This window comes from Myotis davidii, unplaced genomic scaffold (assembly GCF_000327345.1).
Source record: "Myotis davidii unplaced genomic scaffold, ASM32734v1 scaffold1149, whole genome shotgun sequence".
Classification (NCBI taxonomy): domain Eukaryota; kingdom Metazoa; phylum Chordata; class Mammalia; order Chiroptera; family Vespertilionidae; genus Myotis; species Myotis davidii.
In genome coordinates this window covers 150,328-165,709 of record NW_006300370.1, presented here as the reverse complement: position 1 = coordinate 165,709, position 15,382 = coordinate 150,328, and the positions used below count along the sequence as shown (strand labels likewise).

The window sequence follows — 15,382 nt, the reverse complement described above, 5'->3', positions numbered from 1 at the left end:
ATACGGCGAGTATATAACAAACTCTGTATTTTGAGTGGAAATGTTAGGGGGTTGTCTTATACGCCCAGTCGTCTTATACGCCGGCAAATACGGTATCTTATTTTGAAGTAAAAATACAAAACGGGAACAAATACAATATTTGTATTTGCATGTGGCCCGCAGGCCGTAGTTTGAGGACCCCTGGCCTAAATATTGCTATCTGGCCTCAGAAAAAAAACCGCTGACCTGCTCTAGATCATAATCTATCTCCTTATTCTTACCCATTTAGGCTCCTTTTGTCTTTATTTCCTTATCTCTGGAGTTTTAGTTCGAAGTCTATCCCTTCAACCATTCTTTTGCCAATGTACTCAATTTTCTTATCCCCTTGTTTTCCAGGAATTCAAGTATTAACTATTTTCATTCTGTTTAGCAAGTGTTCAGACCAGTGCTTCTTACTAAACTCACGGTCACACATGTCAACCAGACCCTTAGTTTTTCTCAATCCTACCATTTCTTAGTTTGTCTTCCTGTTCATTTGTTATAAATCTCTACTTTTTGTAAACCTCTCACACACTCTTAGCAGATAATTTTGTCTCAAACATAAAGCTATCATATTAAATACCTACCACCAAACTGAAACCCTAACCTACAAACCCATCACCTAACTTCCTATATTCTCTCTTGGTAACAATAAAAGACTTGCTCCCCCTGTCATTCTCTAGCTGTGTTCAGAATCCAATCCCTATCACGTTTTCAGATACCTTCCTACTTTGTATATCTCTACTTTCTCATTTTCATTTGCTCCTCCTCAAAAAAATACATCCCCACACACACACTTGCTTCACCGTTTGTGTCCTGTCAGCTGTTACCCTCTAATCCCACTCCCTCACTTTCACAACCCAAGCTTCCTGAAAGTTGACTATACGTAGTTTTCATTTTCCACTCATGTCTATGTTTCCGTCCTCACCTCTCTTCTGAAACTGCTTGCAATAAATTCTCAGTGATCTCTCACTAAATTCTTCAATTCTCTAGACATTAATCAGTAATGATGAAGGGTCCTTACTTCTGAAAACCATTTCTCCTCTTTGTTTCCACTGGCTTCTCTCCTACCATTAGGACAACTTTTCTGAGTTTCCTTTTCAGAATTCTATTTTTCTGCCAGTTTTTTTTAATGTTGCCATTCCTCAGAGTTCCATTTTAAATCCTCTTCTCACTCTGCATAAAGTCCCTGGATGAGCCTTCACTCAAATGTCTTGAGTGCCGTCAGTACTATATGATGGTGCCTCTCAATCTACATATCAAGCCTATACCACCAGCCTAAGCTCCAAATCCACACACCTGTCTACTAGCCACCTTCACTTGATTGCCTAACAAATAAATCCAGAAGTGAACCCTCCATCTTCTAAAACTGCTTCTAGTCTCGTTTTTTAAACTACAACTGTGGGAGTCATCTTTGATTCTCCCTTTTATTTCATCCCTTACATCCAAACAAGAACCAATTCCTGCAGATTTTAGGTCCTAAATATTTCCTGAATACACCTACTTCTCTTAAACTCCATTGTTAGAACCCTTGTCTGGGTAACCTTCCTCATGTAGCCAGGTGGCTGTGACAGTGCTCTAACTAGTCTCCCCAATTCCAGTTCTGCTACTCTCTAACCCACCTTCTACACTGAAGAACAACTTTGATCACAAGAGTCCTAATTAAGTCCTTCAAGCGCCTTCTCATAACGCCTAGGATAAAGTGTCAACTCCTTAACATATTTTACAAGACCTTGTAACAAATTTTACCGTCTCTTCCCCCCTGGCTAACTCTCTAGCTTTATCTATAAACATTAATTTCCTCCCTCCAAATACTAGCCAGTTATTTCATTTCTCAAATGTGGCATATTCTTATCTCAGAAACTTTACATGCAAGAGGCAACCAACCTCCCCGTTCCCGCCTCCCTTCCACTCTCACTTAAAAAAAAAATGGAAAAAATATATCCTCAGGTAAGGATTAACAAAAAAATAAATAAAATGAGAATAATATTATCTTTATTAAATAACTATTTTAAAAATTACAGTTAACATACATAAAGCCCCTAGTACAAGGCAGGTATTTCAGTAAGTGATATAAACAATAGTTGTTATCTTCAGATATTTGATCCAGGAATTTAATCTGAAATTACGTCAAAAACAAAGTCACCTTAAAACATGGCAATAACTTTTAAACAACTTTTCTTTCTTTTCCTTTACATCTACTAATAAGTAATATTTGATTGTTTCCAGGTACTAGTTTTGTATTGTTTGGTGGGGTGAAGAGAAAGGTAGGAGAAGGATAAAGAAGACATAATGCAAAATAATAATAAAATGTTTCAGCTGTTTAAAGATGATCTAGTTATAGAATCTGCTGTGATGACAAAGTCCAAAACAATTTTGCACCTGAAACCGAGGGATTAGGCTCACTGGACAAGGAATTCCCCTATACTTAAAGAAGAAATCTTTTACTTCTATAGTTCCTACTCTTTCTCTCAGGATTTCAAGGGCATTCTGTACTTTGTACTGCACATCTCAAAGTTCCCCTTAATACTGGGAAGACCCAGCAAGAATCAGTTATGTTGATGTATGTTTCCCCATGAATTCTGATCCTTTCAGTAAGTGTAGAACATAAGCAGAAAATGGGAAACTAAAAGTAAAGGGAAGGGGATAAAAGAAGGAAGCTGGTGGAAAATAATCTAAATGACACTACATGACTAGTGTCAAAAGACAAGTAGGTCAGAAAAAATAACACACAAATAACTAGAAATCAACTTGCAGTTATAAATATTGTAGCTACCAATACTCGATATTAACTTCTTTTTAATCACTTGAACTTCCTTTAAAATTAGCTTACCAGAATCATAGCTTGGAGGCTTCATATCTCCCTGATTCAATTCTGTCCCATATTTCAACTTGTGGTATTTGGCTCTAACAAAGAAATGAGAAAATACAAACCATCTTAAAACATATTTAAGTAAACTTTTATATATGCAATAGGAGTAGTCATCAGTTTGCAGTCATCCTAGGTAACTTTCAAAGGCCCATAGCCTTCCAAGATGTCAAAGTCATAATACAAAAGCATTTGCCATTACTATTTTGTTGTTAGCCCATGAAGTGCTATTATAACAAATAAAGGACTAACACTGGGAACCGTACATCTTCTTTCTGTACTTACTGATGAACCATATTAACATGCTACCTTTTGTTGTATTCAAATTTTCTTGATAACTGCCAGAGTATTTTATTATCAAAAGCAGAAAAGTTTGGATTGTAAAATAAACTTGTAAAAGACTGACCTTTTTCAAAATCGAGTTTTTTAAAAAGAAAAATCATCTATAATATGTTATGTCTTGTCAGGCAATTATGATTTTCCAAGTATGCATTATATTGAACAATGCAAAGGACGGAGGGGGGAACCAGCCCAAATCATGAATATTGAATAAGATATTCCAGCAGAAATAAATAATATTTTTAATAGTCAAAGCATCCTTTGCCTTTCTTTGCAGGAAGAACTCAAGAAAAACTGTGAACAGGAATTCTTGTCTTCTCTTCTTTTAAATATGAATGTTACTATTTCTGGTTCATCTGACTTAACCATCTCAGATTTAACCATCTGAAACCAGAAAAATAAACTAGATAAGGTAAAAAATTTTAAGATTAACTAAAAATGGCCATACTTACTTAATTTATTTGTATATTTTAATTTGTTTGCTTCCCTGAAATATTGAGGCCATTTACAATAAATATTCAATATAATGAGACTGGAATAATAATTTGAAAAGCTAAGTAATAAAGAAGTAATGAAAGAGTAACATAGCGAGCCCTAGACAGTTTGGCTCAGTGGATATAGCATTGGCCCTCAGACTGAAGAGTCACAAGTTCGATTCTGGTCCAGGTCATATGCCTTGGTTGCAGGCTCCCTGGACGCGTTCGGGAAGCAACCAATCGATGTGTCTCTCTCACGTCGATGTTTCTCTCTCTCTCTCTGTCTTCCTCCCTTATACTCTCTCTAAAAAATCAATGGAAAAATACCTTTGGGTGAGAATTAACAGCAACAACAAAAAGAGAGAGAGAGAGAAAAGAATAATGTAGCCACTCTGAAAGCTTTTTTTGAAAGTTATTTTTATCCTTATAAAAAACTAATTGAGCACTTACTATAAGCTTTTTATATTTCAAGGAAAGTATAAAGAAAATGAAATTTATTTGCTCAACTGTATGAAGTACTGGAATTCTTCATATTATTTTACAATGATTATTTTGCAGTTACAACAGAAAAGTCAATGTTTTATATAGATAGGAATCTTAAGAAAACCTATAAAAGTTATAGACAGCTGATGTTCTATTTCTTAGAGTAGGTGGTGGGTACATCATTATTTTTTATATTAGTCTTTATGTTCTGCATAGATAGAAAATGTTTTGTAATAATATCTATCCATTAAAAAGAAAAAAATATTTGTTTGCTAATATGGATTGATCTCTAAGCTTAAGTAAAAAAGCAAAGTACAAAATACTATGTATTTATGTGGTTTATATGTATGTTATGTATATTTCATATGCACTGAATATTTCTGGATACATGATACATAAAACATCAGTTAAAATGATTTCCTTTGGGAAGGGAAATCAGTGAACTGATGCAGAAGGGAAACTACTTTGTGTTATTTGGAGAATTAACCATATGTATATATGTCTTTTTAAATATTTTTAGTAAGTATTTTGTCCCAAATAATTTAGAACATTTTTTCTCTACTCCCAATGCTTCCCTTAATCAATGATTTCCTCACCATACTAAACATTTCCTAGTCTACCTCAATGTCTTTGTATTAATGTTATTATAAGAGGGTAAGATTTAGAGCCATTAAATTGACTCAAAGTAACAATACCTCCTAGAAGTCACAACACGAATTGAAAATAACTGGCTGAGGACAGAGTAGAAGTAGCAATAAAATTTTATGGAATTAATTTATATATTTTTGTTATATGCATATAAAGAAAAACATTTTCAAACACAAAATACTGCATTATAGTGCATTCTAGTATTCTTAGGAAAAACTGCAACAGAGCTACAGAAATGAAACAAAATATTCTATGCAATATATACAACAAAAAATAATAAAACACTATGAACTAACACTTCATAAAAAATTAGACAAAGACAAAATAAGTAAAGAAATGCTGTGTTTACAAGCTGGGTTCCCTTAAAAATAATTTCATTATATCCAATAAACGTACTGAATTCTTATAACATGCCAGGCACTGTATTGGCTGCTGGGAACAACCTGCAACTTGTAATCAATTATAAGGTGGAGGCAAGACGATGCCTAAGAGACAGAAATGTAAATAAATAACTACAGCATACTGTTGGTTAAGAGCTCAGAATTATATCAACTGTCAGAGAAATTCAGATACGGAATTAGCTAATTCTGTCAAAGGTGGTGTCAAGGAGACCTACCAAAAAGGAGATAACACATGAGATTTTAGCTAAAGTTCAAAATACCGTCAGTTTCCCCACCAAATAAACTGATATAGAGAGCATTTCTGTCAGAAGAAACATCTAAAAGTTCCTCAGTGTGTGTGTGTGTGTGTGTGTGTGTGTGTGAAGTGAGTCAAAAAACAGCTGTGTGTATACGTATGTGTGTGAATGTGTGTCATGTGTGCATGTATATGTATAGGACTAGCAAGGGGCCTGGATGTAAAAGATTTTACTAAGCAGAATTTTGAAATTAGCCAGATACTTTTAAGCAGGGATATAATATCTGTGTTTTAAAAAACTAGTCCAATGAACATGAAAATATCTAAGAGGTCTAATTCACAAAGAAATAATTTATTACACTTCAATAGTGCCATTATATCAGGAATAATCTCAGATCACTCCATGAACTTCAAAAGATACAAAATCAGGGACTCTTTTCCAGGAAAATCCCATTTGTTAAAAAAATCACGCACAAAAAACCAAAACAAACAACTTCCCTGGACCAGGCCAGTCTTTCTCTCCTATTTTCCAAAGTCAAACTACTTGAAAAATATGCGACTGTATCTGTCTCCACTTTACCTTTCCTACTCACCCCTCAGTCCCCTATGATCTGGTTTATGTTCCTGCTACCTCACTGAAGCTGTTCTGGCAAGGATACCAACAAACTCTTAACTGGCAAATCCAAAAGACTATTTTCAGTATACAATGTATTTGGAGTCTGTTTGGCACTTACAATTGTCAAACTCCCCTTTTCTTGCTTCCAATATACTACTTTCTCCTTCCTTCTCCAACCATTGTTTTGTTGGCTTTTCTTTCTCTGCCTTTTCTTCAAATATTTCCATTTCTGTGACTACTATGGGTTCTATTCTCTTTCCAAAATATTTGTTCTTGTCTGAACTACTCCTATAACTTTACCCACAATATTGATGTGTACATTTCTAGTCATGAATCCCTCCCATATTTGCTTTTAAACCCTTAATTCTTATCCTTTTTAAAATTCTTAATTGTTACCCTTAAATTCAATTGATAAGTTCCAAAACTCACACTTGCAGAACCCTAGGAATCTTTCTTAAGTTATCTTTCTTCCTCAACTCCTATACCCAATTGTCTTCCAAATTATATAGATTCTCTATTTAAAATGTTTCACAGCTGATGCCTCCTCTCTTCTGCAGCTACTATGCTATAGTGTCTCATCCTCAACTATTACAATCTTCCTGCCTATATTAACAGATTTTTCCAGTCCATCCCCCAAAATGAAGTCAGAATGATCTTTCTAAAATCTATTTCACACTATTCCATGCTTAAACCTTTCAATTGCATGACAACTAAATGCAATATGTATTTCTAGACCAGAAAAAAAAAACACCTATAAAGATCATATTAGAATATTTGGTTAAAAAATGCTATGCAGATCATCACTGGAACATATGAATATGGACTTTGTTAGATAATGGAACTATATCAACATTAAATTTCCTTAATTTGATAATAAGCTGTAATTATACAATGGAATGTCCTTGCTCTTAGAAAATATATAGGAAGGAATTTAGGAGAGAAGGGATTTAATGTCTGCAACTCAGTAGGAAATGATTCAGGAAAAACAATGGTATAGTGTGCATGATGACAGTTAATATACAGAAATGTGGTCAAATTGATGAATCTGGGTAAATGGTATACAGGTCCTGCAACTTCTATTAGTTTGAGATTATTTTAGCAAGTTTCTGAAAATTTTCAATATTCCCTATTATATGTAAGATAAAAGTTTCAATTCCTTAGTTATGCTTTCTGTGATCACTTATCAAATCACAACTAACGTCCTTCCTTACAAAACACAGTAATTATAAATTTCTGAACACACCAAACTGCTTTATTCTGTGTAAAACATATCCCTCTCTACTTCCTGAACCTTGTCTATTATTTTTTATAGTGTTCAAACACATTATTTTTTATGATGGCAAACATTATTTTTTATGATGTTCAAGCCTCACCTCTTCTAATTACACCTTCCTTTCTACTTCCACCTTCCAGACAGAAATATCCACTCCCTTCTTTGTGACCCACTGTATCTCATACAGATTTCTCCCATAGCACCAATCAGAATGCATCGCACTTTGTGGCTTCCAAGTATGTTTCCAGTTACTGTAAGCCAGTAAGGACAAGGACTATGGCCTATGTTTAGACTCAGGTCCAGCACAAGTGCTTAAACTGGATGCACAGATTAATATGTTTAATGAGAAGGGACACGGACACACACACAATATTCTTGGTTATATAATATCTGTGTATTTCAATACTTCCATCTTACGAATACTGTAACGTTCTGGTAAAGAGTACAGGCTTCAGAAACACAGACTTAAGCAATCTGAAGCACAGCTCTACTTGACTGTAACTCTATCCAGTCACTTTGTTTTTAAGCCTCAGGGCTGCAATATAGTAGCTAATAAACAGTGTCCATTTTATTATTTCTCACTTCACTTCTGCCTTTAGTTTAGATAGCATAAAGTCTCAATTATTCCAAAATTATTCCAAAATTACTACCTTTAAAAGTCTGGGTGTTTTTTTCCATCTCCCCAATCCAGTTTTCAATCAACTTCTCAAGGAAAAGAACTGCCTATTTTTCACTAAGAAGTCAACCTGTTGTCAATCTCTTGTGCCACTTAAAGATGCCACACGAAACTGAACACAAATTCCAATAAAGTTTTATTTCTTAATATTCATAAATATTATCTGCTAAATGTTATTTTATGGTAGTTTTGCAAATAGCCCATACATCAACTTCAAAATAATGAGAAAAGAATGTGATCACCAAAAATAAAGCAAAATAGAGAATTTCAATATATCTATCAAGTACTCAAAACAAAGAATTGTTTCACACCACTGATGCATGCACGCGTGTGCGCACGCACGCACGCGCGCACACACACACACACACATCCAAAGACCATCATCCACTAAAGCAAATAAAGCTAATTTATATGAAAATTTCCAAAACTCTTATTTATGACGTATTATCCTTGACTTATGACTCAAGTGTTGTAATTTGAGTATCTCAGACACTAGCAAACTAAAAAGGTAAGGTTTGCTTATGGAGAAATATGAATAGCTGATAGCAAAGGAACAAAATATCAAAAAAATTTATAAAAAGATTCCTCTGTCAGAGCAATTTTTTTCCAAAGAAAATACATCAAGTTGAGTAATATTAGATGATACGAAAATGGTTATAAGCATTATAGAATTTCCTTTACAACTAAAAACTATTTCAATTCCATAAAGAAATGGATAAAAGTTCAATAAGTACATGTTCCTTAAGAAAGAAGAGGGTATGAGAAAATTGTTGCTAAAATTTTTTTAATCATATAAATCAGTTTATTGGTCATTATTAAATGTTAACAACAAAATAAAATTAACATATTACAACCATTATAAACATTTACTACAAATGACATTTCCTGAATTCAGAAGCATCAAGTATTAAAATTTAGATTTAAGAACGGCAGGAAAATTATTCCAAATTTTAAGAGAAGTCTATCTTGCATTTTACTGAATTACCTTTCCTGTTTAAGAGCATACTCCAGCATTTTGATCCTCCTCACAAGATCCTTCTTCAAATTTTCTTGGCCTTTCCTTTCACCCTGAAGAAATGCAATCTGGGCCTGAGTAGGGAAAAGAAAGATAAAACTCAGCTTAGAGCAAATAATTTTTTTTTAAACTCAGTTGAGGAAAGAACCTTTGGAAGATAGGACAGTTAGATGAAAAAAACATTTCCTTTACATATCTGTCACAAAGTATGCAAGTATATAGGAAGGCACTGACTGCAAGGAAAAAAAGGGGGCTTAATGTATGATTCTGGACTAGATTTGGCTATAAAAGGAAGTCACTGGGACAACTGGCAAAACATGAATGGGGTCGCAGGATTGGAGATAGTTAACATGTCAATGTTAGTTTCCTGACTTTGATGGCTATATGTGGTTACATAGAACAGTACTTGTTTATAGGAAATAAACCCTAAAGTATTTTGTGGGAGGCTATGGACCATCAGGCTGGGTAGCAACTTGCCCTCACATGGTTCAGGACAAAAATAATTCTTTGTATTGTCCTTGCAACTTTTCTGTCAATATAAGATTTAAAATCTTTTATTTTCAAACAAATACTATGCCAACTTCCTTGCTATGATAAGATACAAGCAATACAATTTAATACCAGCATCATGAATAATGAAGAAACCCTAAAAGTACTGATAATCAGAAACAAAACAAGGATGTTAATTTTTCACCACAAATATTTTACCTTGTTCTGGAGGTGGGAGCCAGTGTCATTAGTTCAGAAACAAATAAGTTTAAAAATAGAGACAAGCAAATTAAATTACTATTATTTGCAAATGATATGAGTGGATACCTGGAAAATCCAATAAAATTAATTGTAAACAATTATAAAAATAGAGGAATTTTAGTAATGTTGGTGCATGTAGAAAATAATCAATTGAAACCCATGGGCTTCTATAAAAACTACTAGTAAAATCTACACTAATAAAAGAGAAACATGGTAATTGGCGTACGACCGCTACCCTTCCCATTGGCTAATTCCCCTGTCACTCACAGAGTAGGGCTGAGATATGCAAATTAACTGGCAGCCAAGATGGCGGCCGGCAGCCAGGCAGCTGATGCGAACAGGGAGGCTTGCTTGCTTCAGTGACGGAGAACTCCAATGTTCCCCGCCTGACTTGCCCCCCTCTCAGCTGCAACTCTCAGCAACTATGTTGCGAATAAAGAAGCTAAAAAAAAACCCCAGAAAACTGCTTTACTCGGCCAGCCGGACCGCAACATTATATCAAATACAGACGGTAAACAAAAGCCAGAAACCTGTTTTCAGCAGCCGAGGCCTCAGAGCTAAAGCTGGCCCAGAAAAAAAAAGAAAAAAAGGAGTGGTTGGGACCTTCAGTCCCAGCCTGACAACAGCCCTCAGCCCCTCACCCAGGCGGGCCAGGCCCCCCAGGGGGGACCCCCCCCCTGATCCAGGACCCCCTTCAGGGCAAATCAGCCAGCCCCACCCGTGCACCAGGCCTCTACCCTATATACTAAAAGGGGAATATGCCTCCCAGCACGGGGATCAATGGGACAGGGGGCAGCCCCCAAACCCCCTGATCGCCCTGCGGCTCTGTGTGGGACAGGGGGCGGGGCCCCCACCCCCCCCCCCCGTTCCCCACAGGCCCTGCTCTGTGTGTGACGGGATAGAGCCATAACCTCCCCATTGGCCCTACCCTGAGTGTGAGAGTGGCGGCGCCCCAACCCCCTGATCGGCCCTGCTCTGCGCACGACCAGGGGCTGACCCTAGGGATTAGGCCGGCCCTCTGCCACCCGGGCGCAGGCCTAAGCCAGCAGGCTGTTATCTCCCGAGGGGTCCCAGACTGCGAGAAGGCACAGGCCAGGCTGAGGGACCCCCCCCCTCCCCCGAATGCACAAATTTTTGTGCACCGGGCCTCTAGTGATATAATGAAAGGAAACAATCCCACTTATAATAACAAAAATGGTAAGATGATTAGAATAAAATAAGAGCTATGCAGAGAGTATTTTAAATACTACACTAAAAAGTGCCTGAAACAAATGAGAAGCAAAGCCATGTTCTTAAAAAGAATTACAATGATTTTATTTCTCCCTAAATAAATCTTTAAAAATTATGCAAGCCCAATTAAAATACCAACAGTATGTTTTTTAAAAGCATCATAGTCCTAGCTGGTTTGGTTCAGTGGATAGAACGTTGGCCTTCAGTCTGACGGGTCCTGGATTCAATTCCGGTCAAGGACACATGCCCAAGTTGTGGGCTCGACCCTCAGTAGGGGGTGTGCAGGAGGCAGCTGATCAAAGATTCTCTCTAATCATTGATGTTTCTATCTCTCCCTCTCCCTTCCTTTCTGAAATCAATAAAAATATATTTAAAAACATCATACACAATGATTCTAAAGTACATATTGTTAGGACTATAGAGCAATACAATCATTAAAGGCCATTTGTAAGCTTCCCCCACAGGAGAAAGGCCAGAAAAAACTTGTTGGACACCAGGAATCAGACCATATAAGGAACTGAAACTGTCTAAAGACACCTGATTGCACAACTGCATTCCATGAGCATTCCAAGCTCACCAGCCCCCAGACCCACTGACAAGAGCTGCCCGCCAGTGACTGCATACAAGGATGAAACTCTAGGTCTTGAGTGCTGCCATCATTATCCCAATGTCCCCTGTGCAGCCCCTTCCCTTTGGTTATTCCATCTGTCATCCTTTTCCTTAAATAAATTCAATATTTTAATTTTTCTTAAGTACCATCTGAGACGGCTATTTAGCCCGTCTGCACGCATCACCCACGTTAACCTTTCACATATGGAAAAATTAAAAAGCAACAATAAACAAATTATTTAAAAGCCTTAAAATATTTTAAAACTTAAACTTTTATAAGTCACTTAAAAAGTGTAGTGATTCATAAATGGAGACACACATGGTACAATCACAAAACAAAGCCAAGTATATACAGGAATTTAGTTAAAGCTAAAGGTGACACTATATGCACATGATTGGGGAAAATGTGGATTATTCAATAAATGTTGATGGAAAGCCATCTGAAAATTATTAATAGTGCCATTATATCAGGAATAATCTCAAATCAAATGCCAAATGGGTCAAAAAATTTTAAAGGAGCCCCAAAGTGAGAAGAAAAGTTAGAGTTTGTTTTTGTTTTAATAATCTCAGGGTTAAGGATGCCTTTCTGAAAATAAGACAAAACTCAAAGCCATAAAAGACTAATAAACTTAAACTCAAAAAAATAAAACAGTTACATATGGCAATAAAAAATTGTTGAACAACTAGCATAAAAAGTAAGAATTATTTTTAAGCAAGTGTGCAAAAAATAGGAAAGCAGTCATTACAAATCACAAAAGTTTACTTTTTTAAATATATTAACAGTACCTACAACTCAATAAGGAAAAGGTCAGGAACTCAATAGAAAAACAAAGGACATGTTAATCGAAAGGAAATACAAAAGGCTCAAACATATGAAAAAGCACATGCAAGAGAAATGCCAATTAAAATTGCAATCAGTTAATACTGTTAAATGAATAAATGTGAATATTTGATATTTGCAACTCCAAGCCTCATGTATTAGGAGACTCCCAGGTCTCATCTTAGCTTTTTTGTATACGTATGTGTTCTGCTCTTATACCCAAACTAGATTGGAAGTGCACTGTGAGAAAGAACTTGGTTTTGTCCTTCCTTTATTCTTCCTTACAGCAATTTGGACTGTGGCAGGTATTAAATATTCCCTCAAACACTCTATTGAACTGGATGAAAATGGCGGACTTTATTTTCTTATCAGGATACAGCTAAAAACACAATGATAAACAAGGAATCTGGGAGAGAATCAAAAAAGCTAGTGTGTACTAGTCAGTTGGCTTGAGGGCCTACATAAGATTCATACCTCTGTGGGGTAAAGAGCTATGTTCCTTGCTCTTAACAGACCCTTTTGCTTTATTTCTGGCCACCTAATGTGTCACAAATGGTGTAAGTCAGTGGTTCTCCAAGTGTCCCAGAGTAGTAGCATTAGCACCACCTGGGTACTTGGTGGGAATGCAAATTTTCAGACCCCACTCCAGGCCTGTTGAATCAGAAACTGAGGGTGGGGCTGCCAGATGAAAGCTGTTTTAACAGGTCCTCTAGGTGATTCTGAGCTTAGGTTTGATATCAAGTTTGGTGATGTTGTCTTTAGAAGAAAGGGATAGCTAGAGGCAATGATTGCACGCCAGAGAAAAGCAACTAGTAGTAGCCTGGAACACTCCTTCCTCAGATTTCATCTTCTCAGGTCAAATGGCCTTATCAGTAGAGCCTTTCTTCCCCATTCTACCCACCCAAGCATTCCATATCCCACTTATCACATTTTATCACAGCTCTTATTACCATCTAACATTTTAAGAACGCTTTTATTTATTACTGTTGAGTTGAGCTTCATGTGGGTAGGATCTGTTATAATCATTGTTGTTTCTCCAGTGCCTAGAACAGGACCTGGCATGAAATAGGCATTTGAAAAACATCTGTTGAATGAAAATATGAATCACTAATGCCAAAATCTAAATTCATAAACACTCTAGTACCAGTCTCCATACCACATGCCCTAAGCTGTTCAATCTTAACACCTTTTTCAAAGGTCTGGCATTTCCAGGTTAATAGCATAGCCTCCCCTACTATGCATACACACATCAAAATCTAAGGACATTAGGGCTAAAGTAGTGACAAACAAATAAAACAGAGTTCATAGTCCAGTGAATGAAACATGTATGCTGAATAAAATATATGTGGATTGGTAGCATATGTTGTGTGCTACTAGAGCCAGAAATTACAGGCAAAAGCAGTGAATATACAAATAAAATACAGTGGGATGCCTATTTAATTCTAGAGGCAAGTAAAGAACTGATGTTTAACTCAAAAACTGTATCTTATTCCAGAATTAACTCTATAGTTAACTTTATCTTTTAACAAACTAGTGATTTTCCTGAAATTTCCTTATAAAGTTTGTGTCATTTTTATTTATCTAACATTTCTTTCAATCATAAATTTTACTTATTTATTCAATCATTTTTAGAACATAAATGTCCAAAACATACATTCCCATACATCATATATTCTTAGTCAAGAGATAACAATACCATTAAGAGGACAAATTAAGAAAAAGACATGGGATTTGGGAAACAAGAGTTCTAACAATGGAGGGCAGCAAAAGAAAGTTTTAAATTAAGAACTGGCTCACAGGCCAAAATAGCAGTTAGCCTACATTAGAGCAAGGCAGAAAACTCTAGAAATAAGATCAATAGTTGAAAAAAGGGAATAAGGGGCCTAAAAATTATTTGGTAATTTTCCCCACATATAAATTTGTATAGAAAGTCTACTGAAGTTTATGGAAACAGAAGTAGAACAATGCTCAAAGAAAATTAAGCCATGAAAAAAAGGAGGTAATCATTAACTGCAGGAAAACCAAAAGTTGCATAGGAAAAGAAACAATCATAGTATACTATTTGGCTGGCTCCTAAATGGGTATTATTTATGTATGTTTACATAAATATAAACAATAATTTTAAATATCTTGCCGAAACCGGTTTGGCTCAGGGGAGAGCGTCGACCTGCGGACTGAAAGGTCCCAGGTTCGATTCCGGTCAAGGGCATGTACCTGGGTTGCGGGCACATCCCCAGTGGGAGATGTGCAGGAGGCAGCTGATCGATGTTTCTCTCTCACCGATGTTTTTAACTCTCTCTATCTCTCTCCCTTCGTCTCTGTAAAAAATCAATAAAATATATTAAAAAAATAAATAAATAAATATCTATATATATAAAAGGCTAATATGCTAAGTGTCCAACTGTCCGACTGGTCGCTATGACACTCAGTGACCCATCAGGGGGCAGATAATCAATGCAGGAGTTGCCGTGATGTGCACAGAGAAATGGCACTGCAGACCTGGCGCCCACAAAGCAACACTCGGCTTTCCCCAAGTGGGACAAAGGCCCTGCCATCACCCTGGCAACAGCCCACCAAATTGGAGTCAACACTGCTGAGACCCCATGGCACAAAATGTGGCCTACAGCCCAGCCCAGAAATGGTCGCTGTGGGCACCAGGTAATGATGGCACATAGCAACACCTGGCTTCTTCTCCCTAGTAATGACTAGCCTCCTTGCAATTTCTTCAGCCCAGGAACACGACTTGTTTTATAGCCAGGTGCAAACATTTCACACTTTAACAAAACGTCAGTGAAGCGTTTTCCCATGCCTCATCTCATTTGATCCTCACAGAAGTCTTGGAGTAGGTAGACGGGAGACTCGGTAAAATCCTATTTTCTTTTCATTAGCCAGAAAATGGAGATTTAGAAAGTTTAGAAACTTGA

The 15,382-nt window shown here is 36.5% G+C and overlaps 1 protein-coding gene across 2 annotated transcripts in view; it reads right to left on the bottom strand.

Annotated features, from left to right (window-relative positions):
* STRN (striatin) overlaps nucleotides 1-15,382 on the bottom strand; it is an 84,270-nt gene that overhangs the window by 44,441 nt on the left and 24,447 nt on the right. For both annotated transcript variants that reach the window (XM_015572574.1, XM_015572573.1), the window contains exons 2-3: nucleotides 9,020-9,123; nucleotides 2,852-2,925 (exon numbers count right to left, since the gene is read on the bottom strand). In XM_015572574.1, coding sequence (XP_015428060.1) covers nucleotides 2,852-2,925; nucleotides 9,020-9,048 — 103 coding nt within the window. In that variant the 5' untranslated portion in view covers nucleotides 9,049-9,123. The remainder of the gene's footprint in view (nucleotides 1-2,851; nucleotides 2,926-9,019; nucleotides 9,124-15,382) is intronic.